Raw genomic sequence first — 19,085 nt, forward strand, 5'->3', positions numbered from 1 at the left:
GAACAAAGATAAGGTCTTTTCATAATGCTTCTGATGTGAATATACAGCCGTGCAACAGTAAATCGAAAGTGAGACGCTACTGTCCCAGCAGGATGCCCACACTTCTTGCCCACAGGTATGGAAAAAGAAGAATCGAGGAGGGGAAGAAAGGGAAATGCTGTATTATGGACAGGGGATCAACTCCTAGAAGGGCTGGATGACATTTGTGGAAGAGGTTGTGAGCACCAAACACTGCGTGCTGGGAGACACAAGCAGCTTTGCTGCAACTACAATTTCAGGAAGCTCTTTGCTGTGCTGATTCCTTTTTTCCTTCCCTAAATAATAACAAGATCTCTTCCCAAGATGTGGACTGTACTGATTCAGTGAGGTAGTAAAAAAAATAAAATAAAATAAAAGTTCTTAACAAAAGACCTGGCATTCTATTGTTGACAGGAATAATAATGTTTTTCCAAATCCATTTGATTAATTTTCATGCCCGAGTCATTTTAATGGTAATTATATATAGTTTTTGCTCAGTTTTTATATCTAATTTCTCGCTAGCTTGCCACAATGGCATAGCAATAATTAATGTGGTGTGCTCCAGCCCTTGTAAATTCAATGAAATCTTATAAGAACATGTAAATTATTTTTTATTTAAATCAATTTGCATTAGCTAGCATGAAGCACAGACAAAAGAGGAGCTGTCAATTATCTGTAAAGTGCATTATAAATGTCTTTTGTAAAAATGATCAACGAGAGCTGCCACATGTCATAACATGCACGTGAAGGTAAATGCTCCTAAAAACCAGTTCAGGCTTTACCACTAAGATTGATCTTAATCTTCCCACTTTCCCTCTGTGTTAACTGTTTGCCTAATTTACTGTTTAATTATCTACATAATAAAGATAATTGTGAACTTGTCAATCAAACCACTCATTGTTGTGCAGATACTACCTTCGCAGCAAAAGGGACTTGGGCCGCTTCAATTATTTAAGCTAATACCGCAGCTATTGTCTGAGCTCAAAGCTTGCCAGAAGTATTATTTTTGAAATGAGAGATGCACCTTGGGGCCACGAATAATATCCTGTGTCCCAGACATTACAGGCCCCATCTTCAAGGATGGCAGACTCACATCCACGTGGAGCTGAGCACACAGAAGAGCCTCCATGGCAGAGGAGATGCTGTGTGCTATGCAAGAAAGGAGACCCCACGTATGTACGTACCCTCTTTCGACAATGAACAAGTGTTTGGTGATTGCACCTCTTCTCTACCAGAAGTTTGCCCCAACCTGCAGCAGTGCAGCTTCCCGTTATGATAATCCTGAAAAGCCACTGGGGTTGCAATGAGGTGAAGCTGCTGCTTTTAGTCTGTATGTGCATTGGCAAGGTATTTCTCTGCATTGTAAATGAGTGATTTAAGGTAAAACCCAGGTTCCTTAAGTCACCTGTCATAAAATCTCTGCAGAGACGGTGCTGCTATTTATGACGTGCCCCGTCTAACGCCAGACTGCAAACCGACTGTACCGTGGGGTCCCTTATCTCGAACACCTAAAGGCAGCACTGCAGCATGACTGGCATCTCGTTATGACACCACCCTGAGGGACCTCCTTTGGGTTCCTGCCTTGGGTTTCCATCCGAGAAAAGAAAAGAAGACTTCTGGCGCTTACGTCTCATTATCTGACTGCTGCAGGTTGACAGTAATTGTGGAATAAATTAGCCCCATATCCAAGAGCATGGAAATAAAGGCACAAATAGAATAACTTGTCAACAAAGTAAATTAAAAGCAAACACTGGCCCTTCTAACAGGCTGGTCTGATCCTCTGTGTCAGCAGGGCTCCCTCCTGCTGGTGTTACGGGGCCATAAAATGTGCACAGATGTCATTCTTACCCACGTACGCATTGTCAGAGCAATGGAGCAGGATGATAATGAAAACAGGACTGCTATCTCTGTAAAGCAGAAAAAGCTAAGGGCTTGTCTGCACGGGGACAATGAAGACAATTAACCCAAATTAACTAAAGGTGGGCATTTGAAGTGATTAGTTAAATGGCATTAAGGCCCTGCATGGATATTCTCATTCAGAATTAAAAATGGACTCATTCAATTCAACTTCAGCTACTTCCAAAGTAAATCATGATGTATCAAAGACATTTTATGCTAAAGATCTGAACCTACAACAGTGCAACGACTGGATTGCTGAATGGAAAGAAAAGTTAAAAAGTAGTTTGAGATAGCATCACAGTCTAGGATTCATAACAGTTGTTTTGGTACATTCAGAAGAAAAGAAAACAAGCTGAAAAGATGCTCCAGAGGGTTGCATGTCCGATGAAAAAATCTCAAGTGTGGTAAACAAGCATTTCCTGAGCTAACGAGGAGCTCAGGGTACGTGCACCCCCTGCATCTAGACCCCAGTCGCTTCAAGTCCAATTTAGAAGTGGCTCTGGTCCAGCAAGGAGGGAAAGGGTATCCAGCCCCTCCATGCAAAAGCTGCCATGGTTTGCATGGAAAAATTCAATTTACTTTGGAATGGGGACTGAAGAAGAGGCAGGCTGAGTAACTGCTGAATCCCCTCACCTCTGGCTCAATAAATGCCGAATTAAATGCGATTTCTAAAGGGGAACAGCTCCAACAGGACAGATGGAGGGAGAACTACTGGGGATGTAAGTGGGGGGCTAAGGATCTCAGATGGAGAGGGGACTCTTAAATACCCATCCTGGTCCTGTGATTATATCCTTGCTAAGGAAACACCTCGAAACACAGCCATTAGGGAGCATCAGCCAGAAGAGCCCAGGGCACGGTAGGCAGAGAATCCCCTTGGCTTGCTGGACTCAAGTCTCTGCAGGGAGCTAAAACCTGGATCTATGCTACCTTTGACACCTTGACCACTCTCTGGAAACTCAGGAAAGCAAGGCATTCCTTCTTCCTCCTCTACACCATTTTTTGACTCATCTTTGAGGAAAACATCTGAAATTCGGAGCCACGAGGTGTTCAATGCAACTGCCAGATCGTATGGCTGCGCTTACTGCTTTCCTCAGCCTCCCTCTGGCATTTATTCCCAACCCCAGTCCCCAGAACAAATCCAGGGCTTTCAGTGGCGCAGCAAAGCCCCCAGCATTTCCTTGCCCTTCAGAAGTGATGGCTGCTTTAAGAAAAAATCAGCTCACTAGGGAGTTACATCCTCTCCAAAAGTCGGACTCCCACCGATCCCCTGAGGCCCTGGCAGCCAGGAAGGCTCAAGGCCATGTCAGCAGCAGCTTTTATGGATCCAGGAACGTCACTCACTTCCTGCCCAATAGCCCACATCCCTTCAGGGCTAGAAATAGGAACTTTCTGTCCAGGACAGACAGGCACAGGGAGGCTTTTATGCATAAAGGACTACACAAGGTGATGCTGTTTATTCACTTTAATTCTCCGCCTTCCCTGAGTCCTGCCCCAGTGAGCCCATGGGAACTCAGCCAAGTGCCCTCTCATCTTCTCCTGAAGCCAACAAAAACTTCAGACTTTAATGTGCATCCCTCACCCTGTAAACTGACCTCTCTGGTTATTTATTTCTTTTTGTTTAATGCACTCAGCTCTGCGTGCTGGGTCAGACGATCAATGTACTGCTCTTGGTGGGGCATGCAAGGGGACATGTCCCTTAGATCAGGACACATGGCAGGGACATAGTCCAAGGGCAGAGCTGCTGCACGGGCTGTGGGGTTCTACAAAAAAACACATGCTGTCACATCCAAATCCATACCTTGGCTTTTTCTCCCCTGCCTTTATGCAATTAATTTTTTGTAGAAACCTGTCTTGGTTATTAGGAAATGTAATTTCAAAGAAAAATACAAGAAAAGGCTGTCGACTGCCAACCAGCCTCAATTCTGAGTATTTTATAAGGATACAAACAGGACAAACAGCTAGTGTCTTTGTATCTGCTTTATTGCAGCTCTGAAAAAGAGCTGATTCTGGAGAAGTGCCTCTGATGAACGACAATTGGTACTAATAGCAGCCACACAGTCCCAAATGCTGGCGCTTAAATTGCAGCTTCTAAGCTCCAACATTAACAGTCATGAAGGCAAGAGGGGAGACAGACATTCACACTTGTGAGGCTAGCCTTTCTCGGGCTAGCTCAAACACTTAAATATATTTTAAAATGAAGAAGGGGTTACCAACAAAAAATCCTTGGTGCAAATAACTTAGCTGGGCTTATTTCTATCTTGGAAAGATCAGGCTCACATCAAGTACACTGAAAAATGCTATAGGGAACCTGTGGGTCTGTTTGGGGGGTGGGACATCCACGCACACTTGTGCCCCTCCAAATCCTCTAAGGCTTTCAAATGGAAGAGCAACGACACCTCTGTAGGTTTCCCGCAGCCCTCCAACCTCAGCAGCACCACGCTGACAACCAGAGAGGTGTGGGCTGAGCACATTCAGACGTGCTGCCCTGTCCTCCATCCTTACGTTTAATGCATACACTAATTTGGAGAAGGACTGGCCTGGGGAAGTTTTTGAAGTCCATTTTGCTAACTGACCTGCCAGACCCCACTAACTCTTGTGCTGAGATGTTTTCCCAGTCATTTCACATTTTCCCCAGGACCTTGCCCCTCTCATATCTATATGCTGGCATCAGGGACAACTCTTGCTATAGGCATCACTAGCAGATTCCAAGCGGAACTCGTCTTAAAAATGGTTTTACACAGTCTTGTTCCCTTCAGCTATGCTCCCTTTCTTCTTCCCTGCTTCTGGGAAACAAAGCTTCAGCTAACTTCTGTCCTTGCTCACATGCCGTGTGAGCAATCACTGGGTCCCATCACTACCCTCCCTGTGGGCCCCTTGGCCAGCACTTTGCTTCAGAGGTTTCTTGAAATATTACAGCCAGAAACCACCAGGGTCTTCTTTCCTTTTTCTCTTTTCTGCCAGGGAAATTGGTTCCCATTTCTTGGCGCTTCTCTGCTCACATTGTGCCTCACACAGTTTCAAAAGTATAGAAATACAGGCAGAAATAAGAAGTGAAGCTGCTGCAAGCGCTGAGGGGATGGCTCGGTGTCACTGTATTCAGAATGGTCCTGAGCGGCCTCATTTCAAGAAAAAGATGTTGCTGAACTTTTGGAAGGCTGAAGTCACGCAGCACACTCCATTGGCACTCAGACGCCCTAAGCTTATTCCTGTCTCCATCACCTACTCCCCTCTCTGGACATGGCCAGGCATGGCATAATCTCAGACCTTTGAAAAGGGACTTTCTCTTAGACCATACATATTACGCCTGGGGACTTCACATTTTTCATCATTTCAGCTATTATCTATCCTTTTTAGCTGGAAGAACACTGAAGTCCTTTGGGTACAAGCTCCCTTAAGTTTGGCTATCTGTTCCTGGACCTTCACAAAGTGTGGAAGTTCAAGCAAGGGGAGTTTGCTGGGGGTTGAGAATCGATAAAACACACACTCAAAACTTGAGCTACACAATGTTTCCTCTCCCAAATCTCCCATAAGTCAGAGTTCAGAGACAGCAGCCCTCAGCAATCTGTACCTACTTTTTGTGACGACGCCTTCCAGGTGGATGATATTGGGGTGATCGAACTGCCCCATAATACTTGCTTCTCCCAGGAAATCTCGTCTTTGCTTCTCTGTGTAGCCCACCTTCAGGGTTTTGATAGCCACTGGAAGTTCGCGTTTTCCCTGCAATTTCAGCCGCCCGCTGCAGACTTCTCCAAATTCACCTTCAGGAAAAAAACAAGCAAAAAATGGATCAGAGCATGCCAAAGGAATGCTTGGAACATGCCCGTCTACAGGATACAGCCCATATTTTATAGAAAGCTAATCAAAAATACACAGGCCTGTCCCACAATCATGAATATGGAAAGCAGAACATCACAGTGATCATCATCTCAAATAGCCAGCAAACCACAAGCCAAATAATTCATAAACAGAAAAAAACTAGGAAGCTGCAAATCCTGGTCTTTTAGAAAGATAACCAGAACTGAATGAAACACTCCTGCTGATGGATTTTACCCCAAATCCATAGGCGAGCTATTCCAGTATTTAATTTTCCTATATTTAAATAGCTATGCTCTATATTCCTTTGGGCTTTTTCTCATTTCATGATGTTTTTCTTTACTAGATGAAAGACTCCTGTCATATCCTATAACACTGCTCTGTGCAGATAGCTGTAAAACACAAACCAGTTGCTTCTTAACCCTCCTTTGGTAAGTTAAATAGATGGAATGCTGTTAGCCTCTCACAGCAACATATATTTTTATAGACTATACACCCTTTCTAATTTTACAACTACTTTTTTTTTTTTAAAGTAGCCTAAATGGATATTTTTCCTGGTGAACAGTAAATTATCTCCAAAAACACAGTGTCAGAGGATGCCAAATATTCCTAACATTAGACATGAGACCAAATAAACAGCTTCACTTGAAAGAAAATGGAAACTGATTCTTATAACCAAGGAAGTTAAGTGCTTTGGGCTTTGGTTTGTATTTTTTCTTACTTTTTTTTTTTTTTTAAATCTCAGATGAGTTCTCATTCTTAATTTTTGCTTCAATACTGACCTTAATAGAGGAGGAGAAAAAAAGTTAAAATGGTGCAAAAGAAACTGAAAATTAAATGACTCATTTTCCTTAGCATCCATAGAAATAACTCATCGTGGGCCAAACTTGACAGTGTTCTGCCATTTTTAGTTCAATCACTGAATTTCAGAACTGCAGGCAATGACAGCTTTGTCCCTGGCTTCTGCTGGAACAAGGGTATGCTCCACATAACACGCCGAGTGCCTAACAGCACGCATATTTCACAGCCCTTCTCTGATTTCTAGCATTAGAAAAGTCATCCCTCCATGCTGCTAAGGGTCACGAAACACATTTCCATACCAGCTCCGATAACTCTCTCGATGGTTATGCACGAAGCTTCTATTTCCTTGGCAAACTCGTGGACGGCTTGATTAGGGTCCTCGTAGGTGTGGGGGTCAATGTAGGTTCTTACTCCAGGCAGTTTAACTGCAAACACAAATTACAGCATTAACAGCATGGGCTGTGACAGACAAGGATAATGCCTATTCCTGTTCCTTGCCGGAAGACACGGCAGCAGGGAAATCTATTTCTCCTGAAAAAAAAATGAATAGATAATGCTTTTTGAATGCTCTGTGCTCTGGAACACCGTGCAAGCAAGTATTTTCAGAAAATAACATTTAGTTTGTGTGTGACACACGTCTTCATCGTATTTAGAACACATGGCAGTGCTCAGCTGGAAGGACAAGCAGCTAAAAAATCCTCTCAGTGCTGCATAACAGGCTGGCCCGGGGCCTGGTGCAAACGGGTGGCGTCAGGAGACCTCGTTTCAGGGCTGGGAATCGTTAGAGAGTGCCTGGGTGACCTTGGGCAGGCAGATCTGTCTTTGCATGCTGCGGTGCCTCATCTGTAATTCTTCCCCACCGCAAAGGTTTATAAAGGCTTTGAGGTATCTGACAGCGCTGGGACGAGCCTTGTCAGCCAGACACAGCCCGAATAAGCAGCCCTCCTGCAGAAAGGGTACGCCGGGAAGAGGAGTACCGAAATGCAAAATGCTGAGGAACAACTTGCAAAGCAAGTCAGAGGGATGGTGGTTAATGGAGAGCTGCAATAAATTCTGCCCTACCAGTCTCATATTAGCTAATCAATCAGGCACGTTATTTCAGATGGAGCTACTGAGATTTAAATGAACAAAATATTTGCAGTACAAAGCCTGTGGGTTGTAACAGTACAAATATAATCAATACCAGGCATTTTCTCCAGGACTCGAGGAAAAAAGAATTTTCATTATCTGTATTATAAGTTTGTTTTGACAATCATTAAGGCTACTCACATGAAGGACTGCTCATCAGTCTAATAAGACAGCTACATTACACTGTGGATCTTAATTGATTTGCTTCCTGCTGCCTTCATTACATAGCACTAATGGAAATTTGACTTTTGCTCAAGATGCATTTGCCTTTTCCACCCCAAAAGGCACTTTGCTATTACACATCCAGAGATCCCACAACACTTTATGAAGGAAGGCTTTTCAAAGCTGGCTTCAGATGTACAGTAAGACTGGTAGTAACCATGATATGTACGATTTAGCATCACCGTAAAGGTCTATATATTCAGATCAGCTTACAGGTATTAACACGGCATTTCTGAAAGCTTACTGGGAGCAAGAAGTACGTATTAATTCCTCACACCTCTGCATAGGCATCCAAGGGCAAAGAGTAGCTATGGGCTTGGTCCTCATGGCTGGCTGGGATGGACCAAAGGTTTAAAAAACAGGTATTCTGGACAAACACATCCAGACCACAGTATGTAAGCTGTTACATGCCAGCCAGGCAAAATTAAGAGCACCTTGAGTCACAGTGTATACCCCAGCACAGTGAAACAAAACAAAACTGTTCGCTAGGCAGATCCACTGCAAACAGGGATCCACTTTGCTCCATCCTGGAAAAAAAATGTGCAGGCATGAATAACTGGGCAGGTGTAAGGACTGTTCAAACACTTACACCTGCACTCAGGTCTCTGTGGGGCTTGGAGCAGGGGCAGATAGGGACTTTCTGAACAATAGAATTAAGTGAATTCTTTTGTGAATTACCAGGAAAATGGTTTCTGAAAAAAAAAAGCACCTCTCACTTGTATTTCTCATTACCAGAGAGAATCAAACCCACACATATACACGTTCAATCTTTACTCACTGTGGCCATTATGAAAATGCATCTTTTCTTCTTCTGGATCTTGTTTAGCCTTGCTATAACCACATCGCCTGGAAAAAACAAAAGAAGAACACTTTTGTCTCTGGTATAACAGAGCCCCCCTCATTACCTCAGTCACACAAGGCACAAAAACCCAGAACAGCGATGAATCCGACCTCTCAAGTGGCCGTATCACTGCTGTCCCAGTTTTAGCTCATCAAACTGCTTGCAATTTCCCTAACGGGATTCAGGGCCCAAGGCCCACTGATTTTCAATTGGACTTGTGCTTCTAAATCCCACCGATGCTTCTGAAAACTCCGCTCTACCATACATTTAATTTAGCTATTATTAAGAAGAAAAAAGCAAGAACAGGAAGGACAATGGGAGGGGAATGGGATGAAACGTTAGAGTTGCAGAAGTGGGAGCTCCTGGACCTCAGAGCCAAGACCCCAGCTTTTGCAGGTACCATCTTGTTTGTGTTGCATGGTCCCTTTACCCACCGGGCATTTGCAAAGAACTTCAAATTTAGGTATTTGTGAAAACAGCCTTGTGCCAACACTAGCATCTTATACACATGCAAAATGGTGGTGCAAAAAAAAAAAAAAAAAAGCCTCTTGGCTCACTGCCTTCAAGGGTCTCCTACATACTCCTGGCTCTGATTAGGTTTCCTGCATGCCTCCTGCCTTATCCGCAGGAGCTACCCTTCATGCAATCCCCTCTGACCAGCAGCAATAAGGATGGAAGAAAGCACAGTCACTGCCTGACCTATCTTACTCCCACGTTAGTGTCAGGCAGTGCACAGACACTGCTGAATCCCACGATGGAGCTGCAAACACAGCCACGTGGGAGTCACAGCTCTGCCAGGGAATCCTCCTGTTAGCCTGTGGCTGCTCTTCCCTGACTAAGACCCCAGCCTTCTCACTGGGTCTTTAGGAAATGGCATCACATTAGCACCAAGTGGCTGCTTTGGTGGCATTTCTGAGACCTGCTTCACTCCAAGAACCGCTTAGGAAGCTACAGGGTAACCGCACAGGCAAGGATAACCGCTACGTACACACATACACACATATTTTGAAATATGGGGTGAGGTATGTAGGATGCACATATATCTGCCAGTCTTTCCAAGGACCCAATATGATAACCAGATAGAGGAACTGAGTCATCCTTAAATCAGACCACGTGGACATGCGACATAGGAACGTTGTTTGGAAGAGTGAAAAACCTGCCAGCAATGCCTGCAAGGCAGTCGGTGTGCAGCTGCATTGCCGGGTGTCACACCTCTGACACGAAGCCCCAGGTTACCATTTAAAGCTGAGAAACTTGGGAGTTTTCTCTTCCATTACGCAGGATTTTGGGACGGGGGGAGGCACGTGCTCCAGCACAACTCGCAGCAAGGAAGAGCGTACGATTAGCAGAAACAAAACTGCAATTAGGAGGACACAGTAATAGGCATCTGCATGAAACATGTCCTCAGCGGGAAGTCCTATTACTGCGAACTGCTGTCTGCCTGGTTGCAAGGGGCCAAGCAGCCTTTCGGCTATAGGATTTTGGCACTGGCTTTGCGAAATGACCGTGATTAAAACCAAAAGGTCAACAACAGGACGTGGGCACTGCCACTGAGCCGGCCTTGGCAGGACCAGACCCCATGGGACCGAGGTCCTGGGGTTAGTGCCAGCTTACCTCTAACAGGAGGGGAGATGTGTGCCAAGGTGAGAGGAGAAAAACCAGACTGCAGGGATTGTGCAAGCATGGGGGAACGGGTCGATACGAGGTGCAGAAAAGACAGGGGAAGGCTGACAAGCAATCCAGGGGCACAGGCAGAAAGATGACAGGGCCAACGCATGGATCGTGCTCGATAAAACAGCCAAGCCGTCCATGCAGGGCACGACTTCAGCGGCAGTGACAGAACCACAACCAAGCAGCAACCATCGCATTCCGGATGCAAAACTGGTGAGGAACAGCCTGGAGACACAGCCTGGTTAGCCCCGCTTTGGTGCTCACGGCAGGGCGCGTCTCCTTGCTCTTCTCCTAGGGGTCCTGCCTAATGAGCTCCAATCTGAGCAGTGGCTGTATGCAGAGACCCTCCCAGTAAGGGTCATTTCAAAGGGTATTTTGGTATTTACGATCCCTGGGTGAAAATGGATTCTCCTCCTTCATCATACCGTCTCCCCCTGGAAGTATAAAAACTAAAGGTCTGAGTCTCAGTATCAGTTCCCACTTCTGGCAACCCCCATTTTTGATTCTGTGAGTTGCCATAAGTTCCATCAGTTTCCTGCAGAAGTCATTTTCTGCACTGGGGTGCGTGCATGAAAGGGGTTTCGAGGTATATATTCAAAAAGTCAATTTCCCTCTTAAAAACACACAGATGTTTCAATTCATCGTTGTCCTACCAAAAGCACGTTAAAATTTCTCCTGCTCACCTTTTAAAGCAAATGCCCTTATCTCTTTCTCAGGTTTAGAGTGCTTCACCCATAAATGCATTTTTCTAACATGACCCTTTTTACTAACTGCATCTCCCGATGATTCAACCATCAAGAGGGAGGAAAGGGAGACGGAGAACACATGACCACTGGCATGCAGTGCTCTAAGCGTACCTTCATGTCAAGCAGTTAGCGTTTTACTGCACGGGGATGCACTCAGAAGGCCCATGCAAACAAGTTGCCTTGGCTGTGCCTCTCTAGAGCTGCGTAACACATACAGCAGCACATCACATTAGCATACAAAACCCAGCTCTGGAACCCCAAAGCACCATTACAACAAGCCTCAACAAGATCCACCAAAGCAAAATTGCAGCTGATGGAATACAACTGAAGGCAGAATGGGGCGTCACTAACAAAGCTTTCTGCACGACCTGCCCATTACTGTCATTTGTGCCCTTTACACACTTAATTTTTTAAGCTACCCAGAGAACCAGGCCATGCACGTGCTGGCTGGGGCTAAATCACACTTCCATTCTGGGCCTTCAGCTCTTTTAGATACCACAAACTAAAGAATTTTTTTCACCTAACTAAATCCCAGAAAAATCTGCTATTTCACCTTAAGAGTCCTGATTCGGTATGTGAATCTAACCAGCAGATAAAATTACCTAAATGTTCTGGTTTTGCAATACAGCTTTTTGAAAAATCTCCCACTTGTTTGGGAAAATAATCCATTTCTGCACGTGCATTTGCTCTTAATGCTTTCTGGAGAAGCTGCAAATCTGAAGTCTCCTGATGGAAGATTCATTCTCCCATTTACTGTCATTGTACAAAACAGATTTCCTCTATCATTTCTGTACCGCATATAGCAAAAGTATAAAGATCCTGACGCTCTTTTTGTCTCCCACTGAGCTGGAGACTCTCAGCCAAAGAGTTAATGTAATTCAGCAGCACACCTGAATCTCAACTCTTTACTCCTGTTGTGGATTTGTCCCAGTTTCTGCATCTAGAAAGCAGATGTCTTCCTTGCACAGCTCTGTGTTTTTCAAAAAAAAAAAAAAAGCTATCAGAGGAAAAACGTGAGACTTTAAATATTCTTAAAGCATCATGTCTTATTTAAAAACTACTTGCAGATTGACAGGCAGCTCATAAAATATTTATGGAGCAGATTATAAAAGTGAACTTGTAAAATGATTCCTATATAGCTTTATAAAATATAAAGTGGACAGGTAGAAAGATGAAGGATCCAGCTGGGAAACCAGTGCCCACTGCCTCGCACAGCAGAAGCCAACTCATGGAGAAAAATCCTTCCAGCAGCAAGAAAGGAGGCAGGAAGATGCTTGCTCTCCCTGGAGGTATCTGCATCCGACCCAGTGCTTCAGAGCGCCCTTGCTGGGTGTCGTGTGGAACCTCAGCTGCCTGGGGAATCCCCCAAAGCCACAAAATGCCAAAGGGAAGGAGTTTCCAAGTCCCTAGCTGGGGCCAACACTCTGCTCACAACCCACGCAGGACACGCTCAGGGGACTGGCTCTAAAAGTGGCTGGACCGTGGACATCCAAGTCCTAGGCAATGATGTAGCAGAGTGTTTATACACCTTTTTACAGCAAAACGTCAAAGCATTTCAGCACGTGGCCAAAACATTACTGAAACATGTGGACAGCATTCAGAAGTCCCCAGTGAGGAAAGGGACCTCACCTTGCTAGGCGCAGCCAGTACCATAAAACAGGTTGTGCCCTGAAGCAGCAATCTCCTGTCCCTTTCCTGCAAAGATCTCTATGTATGTATCTTACCTCTTACGTATGAGATAAATGACCTCTGTGCACTTCTCTGAAATGCAAACAAACCCCCACTTGCTTTTCAGGGGTCAGACCTTCACTCAGAAGCACATCTCGTACTATAAATCAGCTTTGAGGAGTACAACCGACCCACCTCGAGCTGTCATTTTACAGGAGTTTTGCAAGGACCACAGGGTTGTTGTTTACAAGGGCTTAGCGCTCACTTCAGGCTATTTACTCCAAGATGTTAAAGCAATAAGGCTGCATACGTGTTGCAGGGCAGGACTGCATTCCGCCCAGAGGAACAAACAAACAAGGCTTTGTCCATCTGGCCAAGATCCCGTCTTCTCTGCTTCTGTGTGGAGATGACAACTTGTACAGCAAATAGTTTTACCCTGGATAAATGATGCTGAAGCTGAGAGCCAAAGGCAAAAGCCTTCCTCTAGTGATGTCGGTCCACATCCTGTGTTCACCTTTGCTGCTTGCAATCCTTGAATATATTTAGTACCACAAACCCAGGGCATACTCAAGGGACTGCTATAAAATGAAGATAGAATCCCGAGGTGACAAGCTAAGACCTTCGGCTCAGGTGAAAGACACTCTGGATGCCTGGCCCAAGGGGAACCAGGGCAGGTTCCCTTCCCAAGGGCTGCAGACTCACCACCTTCACAGCTGTTTTTCCAGGCACTGCTGTGCCCCTCCGCAGTGTGCAACCCTGCAGCTGACCTCCGATTAACTTGGATGCCTTACAAAGGAAGTTTCAAAAATTCCAGCAATGGTATTTTTAGCCTTTCGTCTTTCCCTGCCTGTGCACTGAATGACTCCCTGCTTGCCTAAATCACCACCAGAACAATTAAAAATAATTTAAACAAGATACCACTTCCCCTTCTTGCAGGAAGCTCCCTCTGAAGTGATCTCCATAAATCTCTTTAAAGAGCTTGTCATGCCTTCCTATAGCACAGTTGATGGCGTCCGTGCCTTGAAGTCCCTTTTCCCGTTTCCCCTCCCAGAACAGCAGCTTGTCATCACGTTATTCTCCCCATAGCCGAGGAGGAAACTTGCGGAGGACGTTTTCCAGGTCAGCCAACTTCTCCTTGCACACCTCTCTCTTCGTAACTGTTCAGTTCATTCCTGTTCTGTATGCACTCGGCTCCCCTGAGCTGGCACCTCTGGTAATGTTTCCATTGCTGCCACCCTCTTCTCGTGGTCCTACCTCAGGAAATCTGAAGCCCGAATCCCACAGAGGAGCTGCTTGTGTGCCGAATCAATGCCAAATGAGTGTCTTGCAGAAATACATACCAGAACAGCATTTTGCACCCAAACGTTTGAAGCTGAGCAACCCAGCTTGCTAATGCTGCTCTCAAGCACTCAGAATTCATGAAAACCAATTTAAAAAAAAAATAATACTGCAGTAGCAGACAGATAAATGGTCCATCTCGGTGAGAGCCGTGCTCCGCAGCTAGAGACCAGCATCCCCCCCAAAAAGGCAGCAGAAGAGCTCCACGCATCTCACCCAGCAACACTGCAAACCCTTCAGAGTTTAAAACGTGAGTGGGACATCTCGGCGCTCCTACGGTCTCAAGCAGGTATTTGATCGGGGAGATTTCACAAGGCTGACAGCAAGCTTGGAAAGATCTCTGCCTACACGGGTTACAGCTGACTCAGAGACCTAAAACAGATTCCCCTCCAGGGAAGCAACTCAACCTGCATCCAGTCATACCAACAGAAGTTAGAATCACCCTTCCTTCAATTAATTGGCAAGGAGAGGAGAGTACAAAAGAGCAGAAAATGGTGAGGCAGCCTGGCAGGAGACAGTGGCAGGACGTGGCAGCATGCAGCACAGACACCCAGCTCCCGACGCCGGCAAAGATATGCCCAACGCTGCTGGAGCATATCCTTGCAAACAGCACCATGTCATTGGCAGCAATGACATTCGGTTCGTTCCACTGACATGCACATTACATGCCATCAAATGCCACAACCTTTACACACCCGCCTGCCCTCCACCCTTTTTAGGGGGACAAATCCACCCGCGCCCCCCTTTCGGTGACAGGAAGCAGAATTTGATGAAGCGCCCAGCACACGTGGTGTTCAGCTTTGCTATGCCACGTAACATCTCCAGCGTGTTGTCTGGATCAATCGAGGCATAACGTATCGGGTTTTTCCTCTGGGAACCCTGCTCTTACTGGAAGAACACTGCTTGGGGTCAGGCTATTTGCAGTTGTTGAGATAGCCAAGCTGGTCGCAGAGGTTGGGTTTGCAGGGCAGTACAAGAAAGGGAGGGAGAGGCAGACTGTGCATGGAAAACACGGAGGGAGGACACGAAAAGGAGCCAGCGCAGGTGGGAACACTGACCATGTTAGGCTCGGATAGGCAACAGCACGCAGAGAAGAAGCCCACCCACAGCCATGATCGCAGCAACTGAAAAGCAAACAAAAAGGCCCAGGATAAGGAATAATCCCACTGCCCTGGCAATGTGCAAATACATTCGCAACATTTTATATGCACTTCTTCCCTTTTGTTTTAATTACTATGTGGTTCTCAACACCCTGGGCTGCAAGAATTTCATGGCATGGGCTACTGTTGGGAACAATGTCTTGGAGAGATTAGAGACATCCCGGCCCTGCAAAGCAATTAACTGTGTGCTTCCCGTACCTAAGTGCCACTGTTAGGGTTAACGGGGCCACCCATGTGCTTAAACTTAAGCACCTGCCTTGGAGCAGGCAAAGTGACTTTTTCCACAAGCCATGTGTGCAGTACTGTCACCGCCACCTTTAAAAAAGAAAGCTGGATGACACAGCCCTGCTTCTGCAGACCCTTTCACATGTACTCACTCAGTCCTCGCATCAGTGAAGCTTTGCACGTGCATTACACATCTGCAGGAGCAGAGCCTTACGAGCTGCGTGAGAGCACACAGTCTAATTCAACCCAAAATGTGGTGAGCTGAAAGGCACCGTGTGCACCCCCAGCTTGCTTCGGAGGCTGCTGAGCTTTTACTCTATACGATCAGAGTATGTCTTCACCTGGCATCAACCTGTCACCTGAGGCTGGCTGTACCTCGGTAATTGCCCTTTAGCCTCGTCAGAGAACTTGCGTGGGTATTTTTCTGTTAGCAAAGCAACTAAGTAATCTATCCATAAAAAGAACATAGGGCAGAAGAAACGGGAAGATCTTCATATGTCCTACATGCCCAGGTCCCAACAATGTAGACAGATACTCCAGTTAAAGTCAGCTGAAGATCTCTCATTATTTCTCCTAAAATCACTGTGTGATCTTCTTGGAAGACACAATAATAAAAATTGTGCCATTCAGATTGTTTAAAGTATACCCTACAATGCCTAAACGCATTAAAATAGCCCATTTAGACAAAATTAACATTCTGCAACTGCACCACCTTAAATTATGATGCAAAATAACTTCAGGCATGCAATGATTTACAGAATTATATACTGGATTATGTGCTTACTTAAATTAGAACTGGTGAAGAATGTCTCTCTAAGCTCCTTTCACAGCAGCAAAACAACTTGCAAGCATTTTATAAGCAGTGATGCCAATTTTTATTATTTTTTAAACTATAATTGACAATATTTGGTATTTTCATAATGCCCCAGCTTGTGGAGTCATATTAATATGGGGGAAGCTCAGCTCTCACTAAATCTCTCCGTTGATCCAATTTAACCCTGAAGGTTCAAGACCCAAAAGCACCCAAACTGAACCTAAGCATAATTTATTTTGAGTCAGTTCTGCTGTTTTTTGGGTTCATCCTGACAAGATTTGAATGCAGGGAACTGGCAGGTCTCTGGAAGATCACAGGGACTGTGATAACTATAACTACTCCCTAATTAGCTCACATTTTAGCGAGGAGCCCCTTTCCCCCTCAGGTATTTTCAAACAGTTGCTGTCACCAGACCTGCCCACACCGCTCAGCATGAAAGTCAAGGTTTTTGAAACAACTGTTCAATTAACCCGACGACATCCTTACAGCGAAAAGAGCTGACTAGTTTCTGAAACAAAGAAAACTATTTGAGCACCTCACCAGAAACGGAGCTGCTCTGAAACAAAACCTGTTCCCAGCACTGAGCGCAGAGCACTGGAAATTCCACTCTACATGGATGGAAAAATGCTCAAGTGCAAGGGAAATAGGGCTTGATAGGGCCTTACTCCTGCATGCCAGCCACCTAACGCTGTGCTATACCACTTAGAGTCAAAATAGTCAAAAGGCATAATGTGAGGGAAAATCAAAAGCTGTTAGAAACAAACTAAACTGATTCAACTAGCAAAAACATGAGGTGAGCCTGTGAGGGCTTGTATCTCAGCTCCTAGAGATGCTCAAGAGTCCCCGCATCTGCTGAAGGTTAACAGACGACAGTTGCACGTAAGGGTGGAGATTACTGGGAGAACACTTCCAGTTAAATCCCCCTGGCTGTGAAAGAATGAGACTCTGAGGCGGCAGCATCTCCAAAAGCCAGGACGGCTTTGGAAGGAGGTGTGACTTCTGCTCTGAGCTCTGCTTCCAGGGGAAGGGCTGCAGATGGTCAGAGACAAGGCAGGGAGGCCTGGAGCTGCAGCAGGGTGTCCCACGCCTCTGTGGTGAGAGCTGGGCCTGCCAGTGCTGCCCAGCTTCTTGGCTCGACCACGGCACCGTTTGCAGTTATCTTGGATGAGCAAAGCTAGCAGACCTCCAGTCCTCACGAAGGTGACCCCAGCAATGCCTACGGGGCCTGCAAACCCAACTGTCCAGAGAGCCAACTTTAATAAACCTGTGCTAGGAGTACTTAACACCCTTGGCACTGTTTCAAACCTCGGACTATATGCTTGGTTAATGAAATATATATATATCTGATGGGCCCTGACAACTGCACCTTCAGTCAATGTAATTAATTTACCAGGGGGCTGCGGATGACCCAGACAGCATTTGGAATTAAACTAAATTCCTAGCAGCTAGATGCATCTCGGCGAGACTGTGCTGTGTGTAGCTTTGGCTTTTAAGAGTTGTAAGTCGAAGACTTGGAGTCATGATAAATGAAAGCCTCATCCGTTGCTTTTAATAAGCTGCTCTAATGGGCTGTTCTTTAGAGGCTTGTGATTAGAGCCTGCAATACTAGAGGGTTTCTAGGAAGATTTTTCTAATCCTTCGCGCAGCCTGGAGCGATGACAAGGATTGTTCCCTGCATCTCCAGGTCAGAAAGCCAGTGCTGCACCAAGCACCTCCAGACTCAGCGTGCTTACTTCAAACGTCAGAGGGGCAAAAGTACGTACCGTCAGCTCCTAGGAATATATTTCTACTATAAGGTACTGCTAGGAATATATGTCTCCTGTAACTGAGAAGGCAGAAGCCCAAGGAGATGATACATATGCAATCACTATAGTGAAGGAGAGCAAATGCTTCCCAGGAAAGAAACTGCACGTAGAAGCATCCCTTGCATTGCACTCCACTATGTCTAAGCCAGGAGGAAGTACAGACGGCCTCTCATCTGGAAAACAGGTTATGTGCCCCAACATGGTATGCCTCCAAGGAGGGGTCATGTTTCCTATTTCTAGCATCCAAAGCAGGGTGAAATGTTCACATATTCAGAAGTGCAGGGGGACAAGAGCCTGGTTTTTTTTTTTCTTCATCCTCTACCCACTCCACAGCCAAGAGAAGACACCGTAAAACCCCACTTTAAAACACTAGTGCTCAGCAGCAGCCTGGAGCTGCTACCACTTAAGTCAAACTCCCATTTTCAGCTTGAAAGGCACCCCAGTTCTCTTGTCCAAGTGGACAAAAAACTTGCACAATGCCATCAAATGCATCATCTGCATGAGGATGAGGAGCTTTTGTCACTAACTGCTGTACTCTCCCCCACATTTCCCCTGCTCAGACAAAGCTTACACCAGCCAGTTATCTGTTCATAGCGCTCCTTTTGTCTCATTCCCTTGGCTGCTGCTGGAATAATTCAGAAATTCTTGGAGCTTAATTACAGACTTGGTCAAATCTCACCTCCTGTCCAAGCCAAAGTCATCGGAAAGCAGATTAGCCTGGGTCCCTAAACCCTCCTCTAAACTGCAGCAACTCAAACTGGCTTGCTCTGTGTTTGTATCAAAGTACTAAGCCCAGAAGTGTTCAGAATAAAAAAGAAGAAAAGGTGCTGGAGCACGTAAAGTGGCTGAGCCGACCTAGGTAGCCTGGAGGCAGGACAAAAGATGTAGGGACTCTGGGCAGATCTCCACACCAGCTTTGGCATCACCCTGTGGAGA

The 19,085-nt window shown here is 45.6% G+C and overlaps 1 protein-coding gene across 2 annotated transcripts in view; it reads right to left on the reverse strand.

The window, feature by feature from the left end:
- Positions 1 to 19,085, reverse strand: part of EPHA5 (EPH receptor A5) — a 199,444-nt gene that overhangs the window by 23,147 nt on the left and 157,212 nt on the right. For both annotated transcript variants that reach the window (XM_035541390.2, XM_035541419.2), the window contains 3 exons: positions 8,660 to 8,727; positions 6,831 to 6,956; positions 5,490 to 5,675 (listed from right to left, as the gene is read on the reverse strand). In XM_035541390.2, coding sequence (XP_035397283.1) covers positions 5,490 to 5,675; positions 6,831 to 6,956; positions 8,660 to 8,727 — 380 coding nt within the window. The remainder of the gene's footprint in view (positions 1 to 5,489; positions 5,676 to 6,830; positions 6,957 to 8,659; positions 8,728 to 19,085) is intronic.

This window comes from Cygnus atratus, chromosome 4 (assembly GCF_013377495.2).
Source record: "Cygnus atratus isolate AKBS03 ecotype Queensland, Australia chromosome 4, CAtr_DNAZoo_HiC_assembly, whole genome shotgun sequence".
NCBI lineage: Eukaryota > Metazoa > Chordata > Aves > Anseriformes > Anatidae > Cygnus > Cygnus atratus.